We start from the raw sequence: 20,070 nt of genomic DNA, 5'->3' as shown, positions 1-20,070 counted from the left end.
GACAACCAGAAAACCTACAGTTCTCACGGATATAGAGACAGAACAGGATGTACTTTCAATTCTGGCCATGCAGAATCATCTACAAAGTTTGGCGCTCCTGCAACACATCGCAAAGCCTATTAAAATGCCACGAGTTGTCAGCCTGTTATAGTTTGATATATCAATACTGTGTAGACATGCTGCATGCGTCAGTGTGATTTTAAAGATAAAGGATAAGGCAACTTCACGCCTACCTGTGAAGCATCCATTTTGCAGACATCCTTGTGATTACACAGGCAGTATGTGAAGGATACATTCTTTGTTTGATAAATGTCACTACTGTTGTCCAAGAGAACACCTCTTAATTTGGACCAAAGCCCTGTAAACACAGAATTCAGAAAATTTAACATCTAATTTTGTAAGTACCTAATAGCCTTATTTATTTCCTAGTGTCTACATATATTCATTGACCCATTTATTATTCAAATATAGAGTTGCCAGAAGATTCAAACTTCAAATAAAGGATGAATAATAACCTGTTCTATGCATGTGCATTCACCTCTAACATAAAAGCTGTTAAATCAGTATTTACTTTGTTGAACCTGTGATGTTAACTCAGCTAACACTGAGACTAAGTAAGCTGTATGCTATCTGTCGGCTGTAAGTGAACTGTATACTGTCAGAACTCACTAAAGCTATTTTACATCAATTCAACATCAGTCCAAAAGAGAAGGAAGCAGAACGGGGAGTTTACCCTGCTTTGTACACGGTATAGGAACACTGGAGTTCAGCAGACACAAAACAAGAACCTTCAGCATTTTCCTTGCTTTCCCGTTTCCATGGAAACGAAGCAGCGTCCTCGTGAAACCAGAGGCAGTCTTAACTTGTGCTAGAAGCCACGCATCCTATAGGATAAAATAGGCTTGCTTACCGTTACTTGTGAAGATCGACCATATAACATAGGCATTGAGACAGAATAAATGACAAGTTTTTACAGCAGCAAGTCAAGCCTTAGTCTGCCTGATATGTAGCCTACATTTTAGGACAGCTGTTCAATTATTATTGTCTACAGGGTTAATTTGCCTTAGGTTTGATTAGCAGTAGCATCCCAGGCTGTCCTGCGATGTTTATTGTAATGCAAATATCATAGCTCAACAACGTGTTTAAAAAACTATTTTGCTAACATTATATGCATTTCTTACCGTTCCCGCAGAGCTGACAGTCTGTAAGAGTTATGGTGTCTTGGTAACTCTCTCCCTTGCCACATGGCAGGGAGATGTCCCCAGCGAGCGGAAGCCTGTTTGAAACTCTGGCGCAGAGGACATCACTGGTTTCCAAGAAGGTATCCAGCTAACTACCTATAGCGTCTGTATCCATGTGTGCTCTATACTCATTAGTATTGATACGATAAGTTTTTTCTTCTTGTTGTTGTTCCGTTTCTCTTTATTGTGACATCTCATACTGAAACAATTAGGCTAAGTAAATATGCGCTGGAGACAGAATTGTGTGTCACTTATTTGAAGGGTTACAATATAACGCTAGGCTACTTTTTAGTTATGAAACTTAAGACATGCCCTTTTTAAGCTTTTTCTTACTGGTAAGAGAGAGTGCGTTTTAACGTAATGCAATAGCATGCAGCCAGCCTACGAGGCTAAATCGTGTATTTCTAGTCCACCAAAATATAATAGGCCCAATCATCAGAAAATCGAGTTGGATAATGCGATCTCGTGCTGCGCCCTTGTGGTGTTCTAAAATCTCTAAGTAGCCTACAATTCTTTTTCAAATAAAAACATGAATCCCACTATCAGAACAACATTCACAGCGCAATGAGTGCTAAAAAATTAGCGTATTTCCCCTCCTTGTACGACCCGTCCCCGGCCAGCGAGGATATCTGGACCATGATGCTGTCCAGACACGGGCGTGTAGATCCTAAGATCAATGCGGACGAGGATGCTTGGCCCAACACAGGCATCTTAACGGTGGCTAAATACCAGCCCTTGGAATTCTACTGCCCAACGATCGGGCCCACGGTCTCCTGGAGCGAAGGGGACGACATATGTGAACTGGGCATCCGACTGAAGGAGATTGAGTTACTTACTCTGATGGGAGAGGCTTTGACGGCAGATGATGTAATTAGCACCTGGTGTTGTCATTATTAGCAGTGAACATTAATTGGTAATTAGGCATACTCGCGGGCTAGCAATGTTATTTAGACCCATAGCCAATCTGTTGTGTTTCCGGTAAAAAAAAAAAAAAAAAATTTTAAGAACTTGATTCTTAGTAAAGTAATTAATTTACAGCAACGGAATAAATCTGCTCAGTTAAAAGAAAACAATTTATGATGCAATCGTGTTAACGTTAATAGAAGTGAAATTATTCCTGATTCCTGAAGTTAGCCTTAAATGTTGAGCTGAACAAAATTATTTCTCTCTGCAGATTGTCTCAGCGTGTAATATTAAGGCGCGACAACAGTGAAGCTTTGAAAAAGAAGTGAAAAGGCGCATCAAGCTGCAGTCAAATTTCCTCTAACCAGGAAGATCAGAGGAAACAACTATATATATATATCGTATATATATATATAAAGTGAAAATATTTTACTTCGAGTGTTTCTCTCCTTCGGTTGCTATTGACAACTGAACCCCGTGTACCTAACATTTAAGCTTTCACAATCACGACCGCCGAACGGTTGTCATGGTTCTCAGTTTAGTAAAATTATATTAAATTGAACTTTATTTCGAAAACGAAAGACATGAGGTCACAGAGCTTTTACCATAAAAACCCTTTCTGATATATGGCTGCCTGTCATAACACGAGACTTAATAATCTCCATCTATCTGAAGTTGCACGTTCTGTGCGTGGACTCAAAGACCCGCGGTGTTGAATACCAAAAGTGGCATTGTTCCAGTATCTTAACAGAGGGCGGGCTCTAAACTACTAGACCCAGATATGATCTTGGGGTCTCTCCAAAGGACGTTCACACATAGATTATCTGTATATAATGCATGCATTTTGTTAGCCGAACTACATGTTATTTAAAAAGTAGGCCTAATTAAACTTTCTTCAGAAATGCATGTTTTTGCCATATCTAGAGTTCTGCTCTATCTTAATCTGTTCTTAGATATGCAATAGGGCATTCAACAAACAAATGAGTCATCACATCAACTTATGTGAACACTTTTATTGGGCTCAATTATTATTGATTCAAACCAAATGTAATCTGGATTTTAAATGACATCATAAATGTAATTATAACCCAACACTAGAATAAGGTGTTCCTTTATACAAATTAAGTCTGTCCACATTTATTACCAAATAGAAGACTTTTCTTTTTACTATACATATGCAGATAGCGTCAACCATCATTAGGGTGGCAAATGTATGTCATTAACCAAGATTTCAATCAATCAGCAAACAAAACCTGGAAGCCACCAACATGTTTTGTAACACTTGATTTCAATTAGATAATACTTTTCATATATACACTAGTTTATAATTAGTCTGGGTAGAGTATTCATTTTCATATGGTCAGTGTGTGAACGATGTACTGAGAATGAAAGTGATTTTTAAAAGTTAATAGAGAATAAAAACAAAATTGAATGAAAAGGTAACATAACTCAGGAACCAGTGGCACACTTTGGCTGGTTTATAAGTACAGTACTCTTGATGACTCAGTTTTTCACAACAGGCTACATATTAGATCTAGTTCTTCCTTGTGAGACGTTGTAGTCGAGGATGAAAAGCCCAGGCTTTAAAGCTAACGTTTAACCTGGATGTCTCAAGTATCTTAATACGGTTCCCCCCCCCAAAAAAAAACAATTTAAATCAGTGGAAATAATTTAAACTGACAGATCAAAGGAAATGTCCGATGGGAAACCGTGACCAGGAACAGCCACACAAACGGTCCATTTGCCATGACGGGTCCTAAGAGAAGATGTAATCTGAATCCCAAACAAAGAATACATTTCGTTTCTATAATGGAGGGGTTCTGGCAAATGTGTAAGGTATACAGAATGCTTATGTATTTTACAGACATGGTAACTTGATCATAGAGACTGATATGTAAATTGCACTGATGCAAGCAGCTGTGGTCTTATATAAATATTTCATATTGTGAAATTATTATTTCACCTTTGCATTGATAATGCATGTCCAGTGGTGTGCTCTCTCAGACAATTTCCCACCAGTTTGTTTCAGAATACAAGACACTGTCCCCCAAACTCCAACTCCCATGATCAGTATAGTAAGACACTCTGTACAATGATACAGTCCACCTGGTCTGACTGTCAACCTAAATAATTATGAATCGAAGATAAAGTGCATTTCAGCTGGCTGACGTACAAACAAGAGTACAATCACTTACATGAAAACAATATGCTACGAAGGACATTCACAATTTCTTATGACGTATTCGCTGTCAACCTTAATGCTTGAACTATGGATGTTTCAGACTGTCAAAAATACCACACGTACAAAAGTCTTTTTGTCAAAAGCTTTTGTGAAAACCCTTTTTTTGCCCAGGGCTGCATGCATCAAAAAAATAATTTCTAAAATACGTGCCAATAGGTATTTAAGGACAGACAGCACTCCATAGCATGATGCACACAGAGGCATGGTTTAATATTTTTATAACCAGATGAATATAGGAGTACACTTTTTTGTCAGGGATTCCATATTTAAAAAATAACTGCAATTGTATCTCACAATTTGAAACAAATCACTTCACAGTAGCAGAGTGACATGAGAAATTATGAATGCTGGCAATAATTCAATTTCTGAAATTTCAGTCCAAACTAGAGTTTGGTTTAAAAAATATTCCTCTTTTACTCATCTGTCAAATGAAATGTTTATCTGCACATAGTTTATTCATAAATGTAATAATGCACATAGTATATTCATAAATGTAATAATGACAATTTGACATAACTTTGATAAATGTATAACAAAAATCAGACAAAGCAATACATCAGAAAACTTGGTAGCAGGAGAAAACTACATTTAAAATTTTCAGCATTTTAGTTGTGATTTATTTTCCCCATAGTCTTTCATCCAGCTGCAACACACCAAATAAATTTACAAAGAGAGAACAATTTGGAATTTGAGTCTTAGGTTTCTGTTTTCTGCTTCACAACCAGAACCAAAAATATGCATCCTGGTCCTACTAGACTCTAGATTTTCATTGCTACCAAGCATCTACTAAAGCTTGTGTTAGCACATCAAATACCTTCAGTCACCTGAATCAGCTGAACGTTAAACACACAAAATAAAGCCGCACTGCATTTACATAGAAATAACCTACATCATAAATCACCTACATCATAAATGTAGCGGACTGTTGGAATGAGATTGAATTCAGTCGTCCACGGTAACTTTAATCACATTCCTCCTGCGCACTCGGATGTACACGTACTGTAAATTGCGTGTGCGTGTACGTGTATGTGCGCGCCAGGCGGAAACGGCAACAGCCCAAAGAAACCATATAATATTACTGTGATAGATACCATTAGACTAACAACAAATGAGCTTTCGTAGCGAAGTCGTTTCCAGCAACATCAGACATTCAGCACCAGTAGCTTCTTCATACCATTTGTTTTGCGATCAATAACAATCGAAGCTGTCAGTGGAACAGGAGGAATTTCCAGCACGAACAATGACAGGGAGTTTTCACCGAGAGCTGTTATTTTTTGAAGTTTTACTAGCAGTTTATGTCGCGCATGTCACGTAACACGCATATGCAATTAAAACTCAATTTGTGTGTTTCCGGACAAAAAAAGTCTTGGAATATTTAACGAAATCCAGGAAACAGTTGGACATTTGATTTGAATGGCTGGACAGTTGAACACAACACACCAACTCACCGGCTCTCACAGGTCTGATTTGTGAATGCTTGATACATTCACCAAACACTTTGCCAGTGGTTGTTTATTTTCTCACAGAAGCCCATCCCCCTCCGCGTGCATCTGAAATCCGTTCTCTAATCGAGAAACTATTTCAAATGGATTGATCTTATTTAATGACGCACAAGACAGATGCGGTATACTGTGTAGCAAGTCTGACACTTTTCTCATGCAGCAGACCAGATGAAACAAAGCAACGTAGAGTGAGACCACTCTAATCATTGCATAGTTCATAGTATTTTTCATACTGTGGAGGTCAACATAATCAGTTAAAATCAACAATGTGGGCTTCAACACTGCATCTTCTGGATAATCAACAATACCTTTCATTCAGGTGCATGTCCATGTCTTAATTTCTCATACACTCTACTGTACATTAATTATACTCTTTTTAATCATCAAAATTTTTGGTCTTTTCATTTTTTTGTAATTTACAAATAATGTACAAAGTCTAGTTTAAACAGCTGATGCATAATGTGTGCCTTTTTCTGTTTTTTTTTTTTGTTTGTTTTCTTGTTTGTTTTTTTTTTTGTTTTTAACAACCACTCGGCAAAATTCAAAACGCCGGGGTGTTTCTAAATGAATATGCTCAGGTTAAAAAAGCACGGGTAATGTATCTTACCCATATAATTTTCCTGTGTATTCTTATTCAGATTTTGCTTATGCTTTTGCCTTTACAGGACTCTTGCCTTTGATTAACCGGCAAAATCAAAAGAAACACAGTTTGTCAGATTGAGCTTCTCAACAAGAAATCTACAGTGTTACAGGACGACAACAAAACACACTCAGAAACCAAGATCGCTTGTGATGAACATCTGCCTCTCTTAAAATAAGTAAAAGTGTAAAGAAACCCCCACCCAGTCATCTTTTTTCCAAGAACGACAAAAAGAGGACAGATAAATTTTCAGTGAAGAACTTCAAAAAAAAAAAAAAAAAAAGTTTGTGGCTTTTGTCCCACTTGGAGTCCTGGCCTCGACTCAAGAGTATGTTAGAAATACATGTCATTCGGCCTCCGGGTCCCCGGGGGCGCTAGACCTGGAACTCGAACATGTCCGTCTGCTTCTTGGCCAGCTTGGCCACCTCCTCGCGGATGGCTTTGACCAGGACGACGGTGGAGATGCTGGCGAGGGAGGCGCCGGGGGGCGTCCGCGGGGTCCGTCGGGCTCTGTCGAGAGGCCGCGGTGAAGGGCGTGGGGGGCGGGTCCGGGACACCGCGTGCAGACGACCCCAGCCTGACCGGGCTGCTCTGGGGGTATCGAGGGTGTGGGAAAGCCTCTGTGTACCCCGGCAGGGGTACCTACAACATTGATTGGAGACATTGATGCAAGCGTCACTACTGAATAGCCAAAGATAAATTACTACACAAACACATATGCTTTCTTTAACCACTATAATAATTATTGTATCATCTCATATTTGGGGTAACTGTTTTTTTTTTTTCTCACACTGGTATTTCATACACAAAAATGAATGATAAATACTTTTACACACAACAGAATTCACAATAAACGAAAAATAAATAAAAAGAAATCATTTCACGATCAGAAAATGGAGTCTAAAGTCAAACAAAAAGCTTGGAGCTTTTGCAATGGCTTATTTTTCATCCGAGTATGAGATGTGAGTGATTTGCTAACAGTTACAAATAACAGACTCAAAAAAGAAAGAAAGAAAGAAAGAAAGGCATTATGGTCATTTAAGAAATGTGCTCAACTACCCTGGTGTTTTGCTGTGTCCACTCAACGCCACCGATAAATTCAGTTCAGCAAATGGTTTCTAAATGACACTGGTTCTGCAAAAAGACACTGCATGAAGGCATTTGGTTGAAACAAGCAAACAAACAGGAAAAGAACATTCCAATCAAACAAGGAGGCCAAGAGCAGAGGACAGGTCAAAGGGGGGGCGGGGCAAGGTGGCCCGTTTTGAAGGAATGGTCCGCCCCCCCACCTTGTCATTTAAAGAAAACAGTTTGAAAAGTGAGCGCATGCAGAATTGGGGCGCGGTCTTACGAGGTCGGTCCACTGCTGGGTGAGGTCCTCCGGCTCGGGCGGGTAAGACATCCAGGACGGACTGCGGTACGAGGAGGGCGGCGTTGGGGCGAAGTAGCCCGTGTAGCCGGCCCGGCTGGCTGGTATGGCGTACACTGCCGTGATTGGGTTTCCTGCGCAGATCGACAACGTGACCAGCCAATCAGCTACCTTTCCCTCAGCCTCCCATCTGGTCTCCCTCAGTGTGGACCACACTCACTCATTAAAAATGTGTATGAGTCCCATGCTTATAGGTAACCCATCTAAAACACGTACTTTCCGGAGAACCATCAAAAACACTAAACCTGGGAAAACCTTAGAAAGCCTGTTTACAGGGCAACACTGCAAATACTTGTAGTTTAATGGAACTGGGTGGAGGTAGCAGTCAGTGTTTCAACATCACTGTGTCTTTCTCAGGTCAGATTGTGTGCTTTTTGGCTTGAAACACACAAGACGCAGCCCTTTGGGCTATAATAGCAACCTGGGCAATCATCTGCCCAACCACAATTAATATTTGCTTTGATACATTCCCCATCGCCTCCCGATTAGCATTTAGCCCAGGGCTGTCAAACTCCAGTCCTGGAGGGCTGCTGGTTCACGGTGTGTTTCAACACAAGCGAATAATTCAGGCCATTGATTGGCTAAAGAACCCACACACCCACCTTGTCCTGCAACACTCATGAAAAGCTGATGTCATCATGAGTCATTGTCTGGGAATGGGAGAAACGCTACCAGACCTGGACTCCTAGGGCTCCTTCCAAACGCTTATTTTATCCGTCCTGGTCTACTCGGACATAGGCAGACCCAGAAATCAATCAAGGTCCGCCATCTTTAAGAACATTCCGATACATTGAATGCTCCTTGGAGGAGTGAGGCGCCAGGTGGCACCCGCAGGATGCTTCAGTGAGGATACACGAGTGCATCCTTTGTGGAAGTATCCTTTTGGAACACGCAATGTGGAAATGATCAACCTGTGGATCCACCTCTTCCCATCTGCCATGTCTGTAACTGACGTGGCTTCAAACTGACGCTTGACTGAACAAGGATGTTCAATTTGCCAAAAACATGTTTCCTTAATTCCCTAGTCCTGATGTCCTTTCCTCGCATTTTTTGCTTGTGTTCCCCTTAGTTGGAGCTAAGGAAACAAGCAAAGGATGCGAGCAATGGATGCATGTAGGTAAAATAAGCGACTGGAAGGAGACCCTAGTCTTAATGCTGTCTGGAAGGGGGTGGGTAAGACTGCTCACACAGGGGCAAACTCTTACCTGAGTAGTGTGACAGGGACTGATCAGCAGTGATGGCTGGGAGGGGCACTCTGCTGAGCGGCCCATAGGGGTCGCTGTCGAGCGTGCTCGACATCTCAGGGACAGAACACTCAGAGGTCCTGGACTTGGGCCCAATGTCAGAGGAGGAGCTGGGGAAGGGGAAAATCACAAGTCTCCAGCATTGCATTACACACCTGCAGCCACCGGGTGGCAGCAGCAACCCACGTAAAAAAGCAAAGCGGAGCGCTGCAAAATACGCAAGGCACCGGAAGAACAAAACAAACAAATGAAGGCCACTGATCTTCATGTTTAAGCTAAATGCTAAGACATATAACACATCATCAGTTCAGACAAAAAAAGATTCATATTACTTTGGGAACATCATGGTGAGTTTCTGTTTGTGTTGGGACTTCATGGAAGCACCAAATTCACTGGGGACAGTGAATCAGAGGAGGTCCTACCGTCTCAGAGAGGTCACGAGAGGGGGTCCTGTTCTGGGGGGTATAGGCGGAGGTGGTGATCCCATGGTCATTTCAGGGAGCTGAGCGAATCTAAAGGCCTAAAGGTGCACAAGCAAACACACAAAGACATCATTCAACACAACTTAGCCCATCCAGTTAAAATCCAACTGAACCATAGCTTCACCACAACAGCCAGAGGGCGAAGGTGATTCACACGTGAGACAGTCTTTCAAAAACCTCTATTAAGACACAAAATGAGTCCGACTTTACGTTATTCTCATTTATTTGCTTAGCAGACGCACGTATCCAAGAAGTCTTACAGGGCATATTCTTTTTTTCCCCTTTTTTCACACATTCCACAATCTGTTCATAAAGTCAACCACACAGTGGTTGAAGTTAAATGGTTTTGCTCGAAGGTTACAACGAGAATTTTCCCACCTGGTGGTTAGACTAAGCACCCCCGGGACAGTGGTCCGTGGTGGCATTAACACCAACCTGCCTTAGCGGTAGGCCAGCAATGCTTCAGGTTTGCTTCAGCAAGAAACGGGGTCAACAAAACATCAGCGAACGCAAGGTACGACAGCAGGCTGGCCAGGAGCATGGTGTAGCCGCGTCTCCAATGGAAATTATTGTGTTGTCATACATCATTACTTCAACGTCTACCTGCTGGCACTGAGAAAACAGCTTTGTTTCATTGTTGGGAGAAAACCAAAACTGAATTATCAGCGCACACTTCTGGAACCACTGTAATATACAAGGGTATAATAACGATCGGTTCAAAAGGGCACACACTTTCACACATTGTTCCTCCGAAACAAACAGTCAGAGGATGTGTTCTCTCGCTCTGCGATTCGCTTGAATTGGTTTCAAACGCTTTCTGTTACGTGAGTGCTAACGTGCTAACATTAGCACGATGTTCGCATGAGACCAGGAGTTCAGTGCAGAATGAGCACGCGCTTGCTCAGCTACATTGCATCTGCACAAAAAGCATCCTGCATCATACGCAAACAGGCAGGCTACTGTTTGGGAAGCAACCGCGTCCGTTTGTTCAGTGAAACGGGCAAGCTGCGTGGCTGAAGACACTCCGGTCCGGACGTGTCCCGAGTGACCTTTGACCTGCCATTCTCCACTGCCGTTGCCATAGCCTCCGGTGCTCATGAGGCCTATCCATGTCAGTCTCCTCAATCAGCTCTGCCTCCGTCTGACACACACGTCCAGGCACACAAGCTCACACACACACGCACATGCACACACACATATACACATACCCAAACACAAGCTCACACACACACACACATGCACACATGCATATACACATACCCAAACATGAGCTCACACACACGCACATGCACACACGCATATACACATACCCAAACACATGCACACACACACACACATATACACATACCCAAACACAAGCTCACACACACACGCACATGCACACATGCATATACACATACCCAAACACGAGCTCACACACACGCACATGCACACACGCATATACACATACCCAAACACATGCACACGCACACGCACATGCACACACGCATATACACATACCCAAACACATGCACACACACACACACACATATACACATACCCAAACACAAGCTCACACACACACGCACATGCACACATGCATATACACATACCCAAACGTGAGCTCACACACACACGCACATGCACACACGCATATACACATACCCAAACACATGCACACACACACACGCATATACACATACCCAAACACATGCACACACACACACACACATATACACATACCCAAACACACGCACACGCACATTTTGCTATATTGTAGATCCTTTTCAATGAAAATGCAAATACCTGCAGACACCGCAGCACGCAGGAGCCGGAGTTCAGTAGCCCCAATATACACGGTGGTGCCACTAAAGGCATAGTACACTTTTTGGGTGATTTATTTTCACGTGTGATTTACATTGTGCATTGAAAGATACTTTAGATATTTACCGGAGTTTCTGGTGATCTGCCGGCTTCACAACAATACAGAGGTTGAGGGACAATGTCGAAGGCTCATGGTCAACAGCAAGAGGATGCACTTCGAGTAACCGCAGTAAAAGCAGTTTGTACAGCTTGTGAGCCGACCCTTTAAGAGGCGAGAATCGCCCCAAGCGCCCTGGCGTTAAACGGTTCGGTTGCCAATGATCCGGGTTCACCACAGAGCCATTTCGGGACGGGGCGAGCTGATGGGTTTCACGGGCGCGTTTTTACGGCCAACCCTTGGGGGGGCCCGTATCCCATAAACCAAGTGCTTTCGCCCACCATGACACCTGGAGCCCTCTGCTTCGGGACTGCCGTGATTTACAGTCGTTCTGCCGGGCAGCGCCCCGGGCGGGGCGATCGGAGCGCCCCTTCACGGCGGAGAGCGAGACTCCGATCCCGTGACCTCAGCAGGAGGAGGCGGATCTGATTGGTGGAGGGCGCGGCCGGGTCTCCTCTGGTTTAATACTGGGGGAGACAGTTTTGCGCCTGAGTTTTTGCTTATTTGTCGGTTGCCCCGGATTAAGTGCTCAGGAGAACGATCCAGAAAATGAGAGAGAAGTAATAAAAGCACTGCAGCAAACTGCTGAAGGAGAGGAGAAGTGAGTCTATGGTGTCCCCACTCTTGGTTTTACACTCACTCTCTTTCTCTCTCTTGCTCTTTGATCACTCACTCAGCATTTCTCATCCCCCCTTTCCCTCTCTCACCTCTCTGTTCATCTTTCTGTCTCACATCCTCCCTCCTTCCTCCTCTCTCCATCCCTGCCTCTCCCTCTCTCCTTTCCTGACTCTACCTCCCTCTCTCTCTCTCCCTCTCTCCTTCCCTCCCCCTCTCTCTCCCTCTCCCCCTCACCCTCCCTCTCTCCCTCCCTCTCTCTCCCTCCCTCCCTCCCTCTCTCCCCCTCTCTCCCTCCCTCTCTCCCCCTCTCCCCCTCCCTCTCTCTCTCTCCATGATAAATTGCTAAGAGCTGTTGGCGCTCTTCCTCCTGTGTGAGAAGAGGGGAGCCCCTGGAGGCGGAGCGCAGTGCGCCACATTAATCAGTCCCCCCCGCCGCACCGGCAGTGGGAGACGAGGATCCGCAGCGATCTCACCCCCGGGCCACAGTCCACGCCGGTGCTCATCCCTTCCGCCAGCTGCCGCCGCCGCCCCAACCGCAAGGCCGCCGCTTCGACCGCCACACCCGCCGCGCGGGGGCTCGGCTCGCGCCGCTGCCAGTGTCAGAAGCCAAAACCTGCCCCTCTTCGGTAAAACTACCCCACCGATTTACCCTCCTGCCCCACCCCCGCCCCCCCACCCCCCACACGGCAGGCCATCAGGCTGTCATAATGAATTACAAGAACAGAATTTTGGCTGTTTTTCCAGAGGCAAAAATGCACCAAAAAGCATGATACATTTTTAACAACCCCAAATGAATATTCAGATTTCAATAATTCACGCTCGTGCCTTCAGCGCATCCCTGCTTGAGCTGCAGGTGATTAAACGGCAGCTCTGCAGTGTGCAAGCGGAAGCAAGCCTGCCCGGCGCTGGCCCCCCAGGTGACCTTTGACCTTTTCAGATGAAACGACGCGCTGGCGGGTACGGGGGGGAGGTAGGGGGGTTTGGGACTCACGTCGTAGCCGCTGTTCCGCACGCCCCTCCGGCTCCGCTCCCTCATCACCAGCAGGTCCATCTCCGTGGCGTTCGGACCCGGGCTGCTCAGCGACTGCCGGCTCCGATACGCCGGGGCGCCCATCTGCGAGTGTCTGCAATCGAGCAGTCTTCATCACCATCATCATCATCACCATCATCAACACCTCAATCATTACTATCACCATCATCACCCCATCTGCGAGTGTCTGCAATCGAGCAGTCTTCATCATCATCATCACCATCATCACAATCATCATCAACACCTCAATCATTACTATCACCATCATCACTCCATCTGTGAGTGTCTGCAATCAAGCAGTCTTCATCATCATCATCACAATAATCATCATCACCTCAATCATTACTATCACCATCATCACTCCATCTGCGTCTGCAATCGAGCAGTCTTCATCATCATCACCTCAATCATTACTATCACCATCATCACCCCATTTGCTAGTGTCTGCAATCGAGCAGTCTTCATCAGCATCATCATCATCACCATCATCATCACCATCATCATCATCACCTCAATCATTACTATCACCATCATCATCACCCCAACTGTGAGTCTGCAATCAAGCAGTCTTCATCATCATCATCATCATTCCTATCATCATCATCATCATCACCCCAACTGTGAGTGTACAAATCAAGCAGTCTTCATCATCATCTCAATAACTGCCATCATTATCACCATCGTCAACATCGTCGTCAGCGTTGTCATAACCATCTCCGCCATTGTCCACACCATAACATGAAGTCCAGGCGATCAAGTCATCGTCATAACTGACATCACCATAATCATCACTGCCATCATAGTCATCACCATCATCGTCACTGTCCTCAACATAATGTCAAGACCGTGATAGTCAGGTCACCATGATCATCACCATTGCTATTAATATCCTTGCTATTAATATCATCATCTTCTTCATCACCGTAACGTCAATTTCGGGGGTTAAAGTCACCATCATCGCCGCTTCATCATACCCACCATCATCATCATCATCATCATCTCGTACTTCACCTGATCCTGTGCAGAGCTGAATCCTGAAAATCAGTGGTTCCCAGACCTGTTCCTGGAGATCTGCCATCCTGTAGGCTTTCACTCCAGCCCTAACAAAGCCACACCTCATTCAACAGCTAGAGATCATGTTGAGCTGCTAATTAGTAGACTCAGGTGTGCCAAATTAGGGTTGAAATGAAAGCCTGCAGGAGGGTAGATCTCCAGGAACAGGGTAGGTTGCCACTGCTGTATATTTAACTTGTTCCCCTTCTTCTCTGCTCCAGAGAAGCAGCTCCAGAATCGCAATGGCGCACGGAATCTCTAAATAAGCCACGAAGTGGGCAGCAGAGGGGCAATAAAACCAGGACAGCCCTATCAGAGAAGATCGCCCTGGTTACGGTCGCCTGGGAAACAAACCCCCCATTGTAGTGCGCGGCAGTGCTTGTGCAGAAGACAGAGAGCAGACGTTCAGAGAAGAAGCTTGGTGAGTTTGCGTCGGTATCCCCCTCCCCACCCCCCCACCCCACCACCCCACCCCCGCCATGTTCCCGCCCGTCCCGCAGCCGGCTTCCTGTTTTCCACGCCGCCGTTTCCCGCTCCTCCCAAGCCCGCCGCGGTAAACCAAGAGGAACGAGCCGCGAACGTGCGATCATAAAAAAAAAAACCCTGGAGGGACCCGCGGTGGACTGCAGGGAGAGAAGATGAAAACACCCTTCCTCAGCTTTCGCGTGCGTCTGTTCTCGCCGCGTGCGACCCGGCTGGGAGCGAGGGGAAGACTCCCCCCCCCCCCCCCCCCCGCCCCCCCCCGAGCTGCGAGGGCTAAGTCTCCACAGAACGTCTTCTAACGCGCGACAAAACTATAAAGAGAGGAACGACAGGACCGGCCCGACAAAACAAATCCGATCCTGCGCGCGCCGCCCCCGCTCAAAACGACCGTCTCGTTAAGGCCAACGGGGAGGACAGGCCGCCGGACTTATAGTCGGCGCAGTTGCGGCTCCTTCGCAAAAAAGAAGGAGGTTATAAGGCAACAGCGCTTTTTTTTGAAGCAGCGTGTTTTTTTTTTCCCTTTAAGGAAAAATTAAGAAACGATCACGCGGAGGAGAGACAAAAAAAGAAAAGAAAAAAAAACAGGGGAAAACGGCTCGGAGAAAAAGAGAGACGGTTTATTTAGAAACCGAGCCCTCCCGCCAACACAAAGCTGACGGCGAAAGCCTTACCTGAACAAAGAGCCCGCTCGCGCGCGAGACTGCTTGTTGCTATGGGAGAGCGAGAAACGACAGCGGTGGTGCGATCTGACTCAAATCTATCCAGACATTGTGTCGGGAAGGAGTTGGGGGGGGGGGGGTCTAGAACATTCTACAGTCTACAGGACAGGCTGCAGTGTGCCCTAGTGTCTACAATATAATTCTGAGAATGACATAATGTGATAATAATATGATTAAATTGTGGTAATTATTGCACGTTTGTCCAGATGAGTGCCAAGCTGACAAAAGCAGCCATTTTGCTTTCATTTTTTTTGCGGACCGCTGAAAGCACTACTGCAGTTGGCAGAGGGCAGCGGCTTACTGCAAACAGCCAGGCAGCGAATATAAAACGCCCAGCCAGTTTAGACAAAATTTAGAGAAATTCACCCACTTCCTGGGGTTCCTCACCGCTGTCAAACCGTTCACGTCAGCAACTGTGGACTTTCCCCAGAACCGAAATTCACACCGGCGACGCTGAGGATGTACGCACGTTACGCCAAAATGACACCGACGCCGCAAAGGCCGTGTGTGCATCACATCAGAACTACGCTTACATCACTCAGAGAGCGCGCGCGCGTTTCTGAGGCTGTTACATCGCGCGCTCGGCACAGGGGCGTCACGTCGGAGGCACCTCCGCCACGCCGCGCTCCTCACCTCCTCCTGGACTTGACGTAGGTGGACGCGCGCTCCTCCTCGGGATCCGGGGTCCTGCCGATGTCCAGCTGGACGCTGTGGTGCCCGTGCATCTGCCGCAGGGCGTAGGACTTGCCGCCGCCGCCGCCGCCGCCGCCGCCGCCCCCGCCGTCCACGGCGGGGAAGTCGTAGTAGCCCTTGCGCTTGGCTTTCAGCCGCAGCTTGTTCCTGTAGTGCTCGATGTCGGACTTCTGCTTCAGGGCCATGCTCACCTGCGGGGAGCCGGGAGCAGAGTTTCAGACGCCCGGAACCGAACCGCACCCCGCACCCCGCACGTCGGCTCCAAATCCCCATCTGCGACACCTCAGGGCATGCCCATTATGACCCCTGATTCCTTATCCCTTTGAAGAGTGGGCTTTTCAAAAAATATTTTTAACTCTAAGTGTTCTAGAACTCCATCGCTTTCGATTACCTAGTAGTGATTGTTACATCAGCATTAGAATGTTCGGTCGCGAACATTCTAATCACATACGCACTTGTGTTCCTACACCTCAAAGGGTTAAAAGCGACTGACCCATATGAGTAGATTGTTTTATATAGGGGTTAGCTAAGTTTGTATGATTAATATAAGCAGTTGGTTCTTTCATCTTCTATCACTTTATCTAGAAGGACAATGTAGGCAACCAGTTCCATGTTTCTCTTGCCTCAAGCTCCCATACTTCACTGCAAAGTCATTACCTATGACACCTTTGAGATGGTGCTGAAACATTTATTGGGAATTGTAGCTATTTGAATGTCAAGACTGGTTTTGCCAAGCATAACAGAATTCTGAAAAGGTTCAATCTCTAACCTTAAATAAAGCTATTTTGGGCATAGATGACTATCACAGTAAGAATAATATACAGATTCAACTCCTCTGAATCTTTCCTTTAACATGCTCCTTACAACAACAGGCAGTGATACAGATTGCTGATAGAAACAATACAGTCACTTTGTCACCAGACACACCATGCACACTGGCTGGGATTCGATCAACATCGGCCTTAAATTGGACCAACAATTAAAAGCGAGAACTGTTATTTTTATTCCTGTAATTTGGCGAGTCCAACGATCCCTAAAACGAACTCGACGAACCGAGTTCGCAAAGACAAACTTTAACGCTCGCGTTCACTCGCGAGTCAAGAGTTCGTTTCAAAGGTTTGAGTTCGACGGAACGAAACGCGAGGTTGAGGACGGGGCCGATTTCCCAGAGCGCACCTCTCCGTTGAGGATGGCGGAGTCCTGGCTGCGGTCGGAGGAGGCGGGGTGCGAGTAGCTGGGCGGGGCCGCCATGGGCTTGATGGAGATGAGCTGCAGGGAGCCGGACGACGTGTCGTAGGGGTCTGCCGAAAAAAAAACCGAGACCTTCCGTCAAAGGTTAAGACTGGCGCCCTCTGCCTGCACCACAGAGAAACTACAAGCGACGCAGCAGGCCTGGCTCATTCTACCAGGGTCCAGCCGCGCACACAAAAATGTCAAAGTTAATTCAGCTCAGTTCGTATGGAAGTTGAGACCATGTACCTTGTGTGGAGCTGGAAGCACTCTATCACAGCTAATCGTACGCTAAAAGCATTGCGGAGCGTAGATGACACTGGTGGGGAAGGACAAAGCCTTTTCTCCTCATTTCTGTGTGACAACACAGCCCTGGTCTCAGTAACTGTATCTCAGAGAAATATAACGATCCTGAATGAAAGATGTAATGGAGAAGCAGTCAAATGACTAAAGGTGATTTATTGGAACACTACTACGCCTCTACTTAAGAAAGCTAATTGAAACACTACAGTACGTGCATCAAAAGGTAAATAAAGACCAAACTGAAGCTTCATTTACAGTGTTTAGTGTTAAAAACTCTTTGTACGTCGCTTTGGATAAAAGCGTCTGATAAATAAATGTAATGTAAAAACAGCACAATCAAGAAGTCTGAAAACAATATAAGAGGAACACTGTCTAAAGAGGGTCTGGATTAAGTTTGGACAAGTATATGGACTAAAAATCTTACCGATTTAATTTCTATTTCTAAACTGAATACATGAAAAAATAAAAAAAATTAAAAGAATTACCAACCCATGCGCTCAAAGAAGTTTTTTAACAAACTAGGCTATATAACAAATGAATGGTGCGTTGGCTTCTCATAGATAATCATAGAAAGGAAAGACATTCATAATCTATATCTATTCATTAAGAGTGCGGGCTCCCGTCTTTCCTTTCTAAACTGAATACATGAAAAATAAATGCGAAAACATGTCATGTGTGGTGAAACCAAAAAAACACCCCACAAAGTTCTGCGTGAGAGAGAAGCGCGAGGAGGCTGTCTGTCTCGGGGTGAGGGGGGAGCCGGGGCAGGGTGTGGGGGGGGCAGTGCGGGCCTGCCACCTAAAAGCACCTCGCGCCCCAGACTGGAGGCCCCCGGGGACACGCTCCACCACATTAGTGCAGAGTCTGCCTCATGCATATTCATGAGGCCCTGTCTCCCTTCCCTGCTGAATGGGCAGCTTCCCGGCTATGAAAAGGCACAGAGAGCCAAACCTTAAGCCACACAAATATATTCACAGATACTGAAATTTATACAGCGATAAATTTAATGAAACATTGGAATGCATGGAAGCACCCCAAATATATTTCCAGTGCATGCCATTTTGACTTTTATTTCCCTTGGTTATACTCGGATACATACTACTGAGACCAAAGTACTGGCCAGAATATTTTTCTAAATATTTCAATGTTATTATTATTCAACATGTTTTTAAGTTTGAATTCCAATACATTTCAATTAAGTTTCCACATTTCATAAATGTGAAACAGCACAGAATATCGCAGTATTGATATCATCAGTACCCTTCACGAGGTTACACTGAACTTATTATTAGAACAACCTTCAAAAGTCACAAAGAATGACAAATCTAAAGCTAATATACTGGATCTTTCTACTTCACAAGGGAACTAAGTCAGCACACAGCTGGTCTGCTTCCATGGCGACCTTCAATTTGAATGTGTCATTTGGGGTGAACTGCAGCACTTGCCATACATACGTTTGGGGAAGTGGGAGGGGCAAACTGCTGCTCACAAGCAGGGATAGGTCACGATGACCCAAGCTGTGCAGCCCACAGCCTCTTGCGGGGGTAGGGGAGGGGAGGGGAGGGGTTTTATGAGGCGAGGGGAGGGGAGGGGTCCACCGGTCGCCGAAATTCTCACCGGTCCTCTTGCGCGCCTCCTCCTTTGTCATCTTCAGCGGCGGCGGGACCTTCTGCACCAGCGATCCCCTGCCGGAGTTGAGCTTCCCTGATTCGTTGCTGATGACGGAGCCGTCCTCGCTAGGCAACCTGCTGCGAGTAACCATAGCAACAAGAGCGGCGGTGAGTTCCGCGGATACGCGCCCCCACCCCCGGCAGGCCCGGTGACGTCACCGGGGCCCTTGTTGCCGCGGTTTCCTCACCCGCGCCGACAGCGGCGCCTGCGCGGAAAGCGCTTCCACGCGCACAGCTAACAAGGCGGTCGCTCGCAGCATTCAGCATAGCGCTGCACTGGCTTATCACAAAGACTCTCTAATGGGAACGGCTAAATTAGCACGCGTTCGCACATACAGTTACATTACATTATCACACTACAGGCATTTGGCAGACGCTCTTATCCAGAGCGACTTACAACAAAAATGTATAACCATAACCAGGAACAAGTATGACGAAAACCCCTAGAGAGAAGTACCAGTCCAAGTGCAGGGAACAACCGCATAGTTCAACTTGGACCCTGAAGGTTAAACTGATTAACACTAACACAACGAGAACGGCAACAACGCAGTCTATGGAAAAAAATACAAGTAGTAGTTAAGTAGTTAAGTTCCTTATAGAAGTCACATGGACACGCATACTTCTCTCC

The 20,070-nt window shown here is 45.7% G+C and overlaps 1 protein-coding gene across 5 annotated transcripts in view; it reads right to left on the bottom strand.

The window, feature by feature from the left end:
- Positions 1–3,137: 3,137 nt before the first annotated feature.
- The window catches only part of LOC118215405 (UPF0606 protein KIAA1549L-like), a 76,320-nt gene continuing 59,387 nt past the window's right edge, over positions 3,138–20,070 (bottom strand). For 3 of the 5 annotated variants that reach the window (XM_035396165.1, XM_035396166.1, XM_035396162.1), the window contains 8 exons: positions 19,390–19,520; positions 17,416–17,540; positions 16,180–16,430; positions 13,253–13,385; positions 9,624–9,721; positions 9,163–9,311; positions 7,880–8,031; positions 3,138–7,170 (listed from right to left, as the gene is read on the bottom strand). In XM_035396165.1, the coding sequence (XP_035252056.1) occupies positions 6,862–7,170; positions 7,880–8,031; positions 9,163–9,311; positions 9,624–9,721; positions 13,253–13,385; positions 16,180–16,430; positions 17,416–17,540; positions 19,390–19,520 (1,348 nt within the window). In that variant the 3' untranslated portion in view covers positions 3,138–6,861. Of the gene's footprint in view, positions 7,171–7,587; positions 7,663–7,879; positions 8,032–9,162; positions 9,312–9,623; positions 9,722–13,252; positions 13,386–16,179; positions 16,431–17,415; positions 17,541–19,389; positions 19,521–20,070 lie in introns of all 5 variants that reach the window. The other 2 variants (XM_035396163.1, XM_035396161.1) reach the window with 2 other exon arrangements.

The sequence above is a fragment of the Anguilla anguilla genome, chromosome 16 (assembly GCF_013347855.1).
Source record: "Anguilla anguilla isolate fAngAng1 chromosome 16, fAngAng1.pri, whole genome shotgun sequence".
Lineage (NCBI taxonomy): Eukaryota > Metazoa > Chordata > Actinopteri > Anguilliformes > Anguillidae > Anguilla > Anguilla anguilla.
Note: the sequence above shows the minus strand (reverse complement) of the source record. Positions and strands in the feature narration are given on the sequence as shown.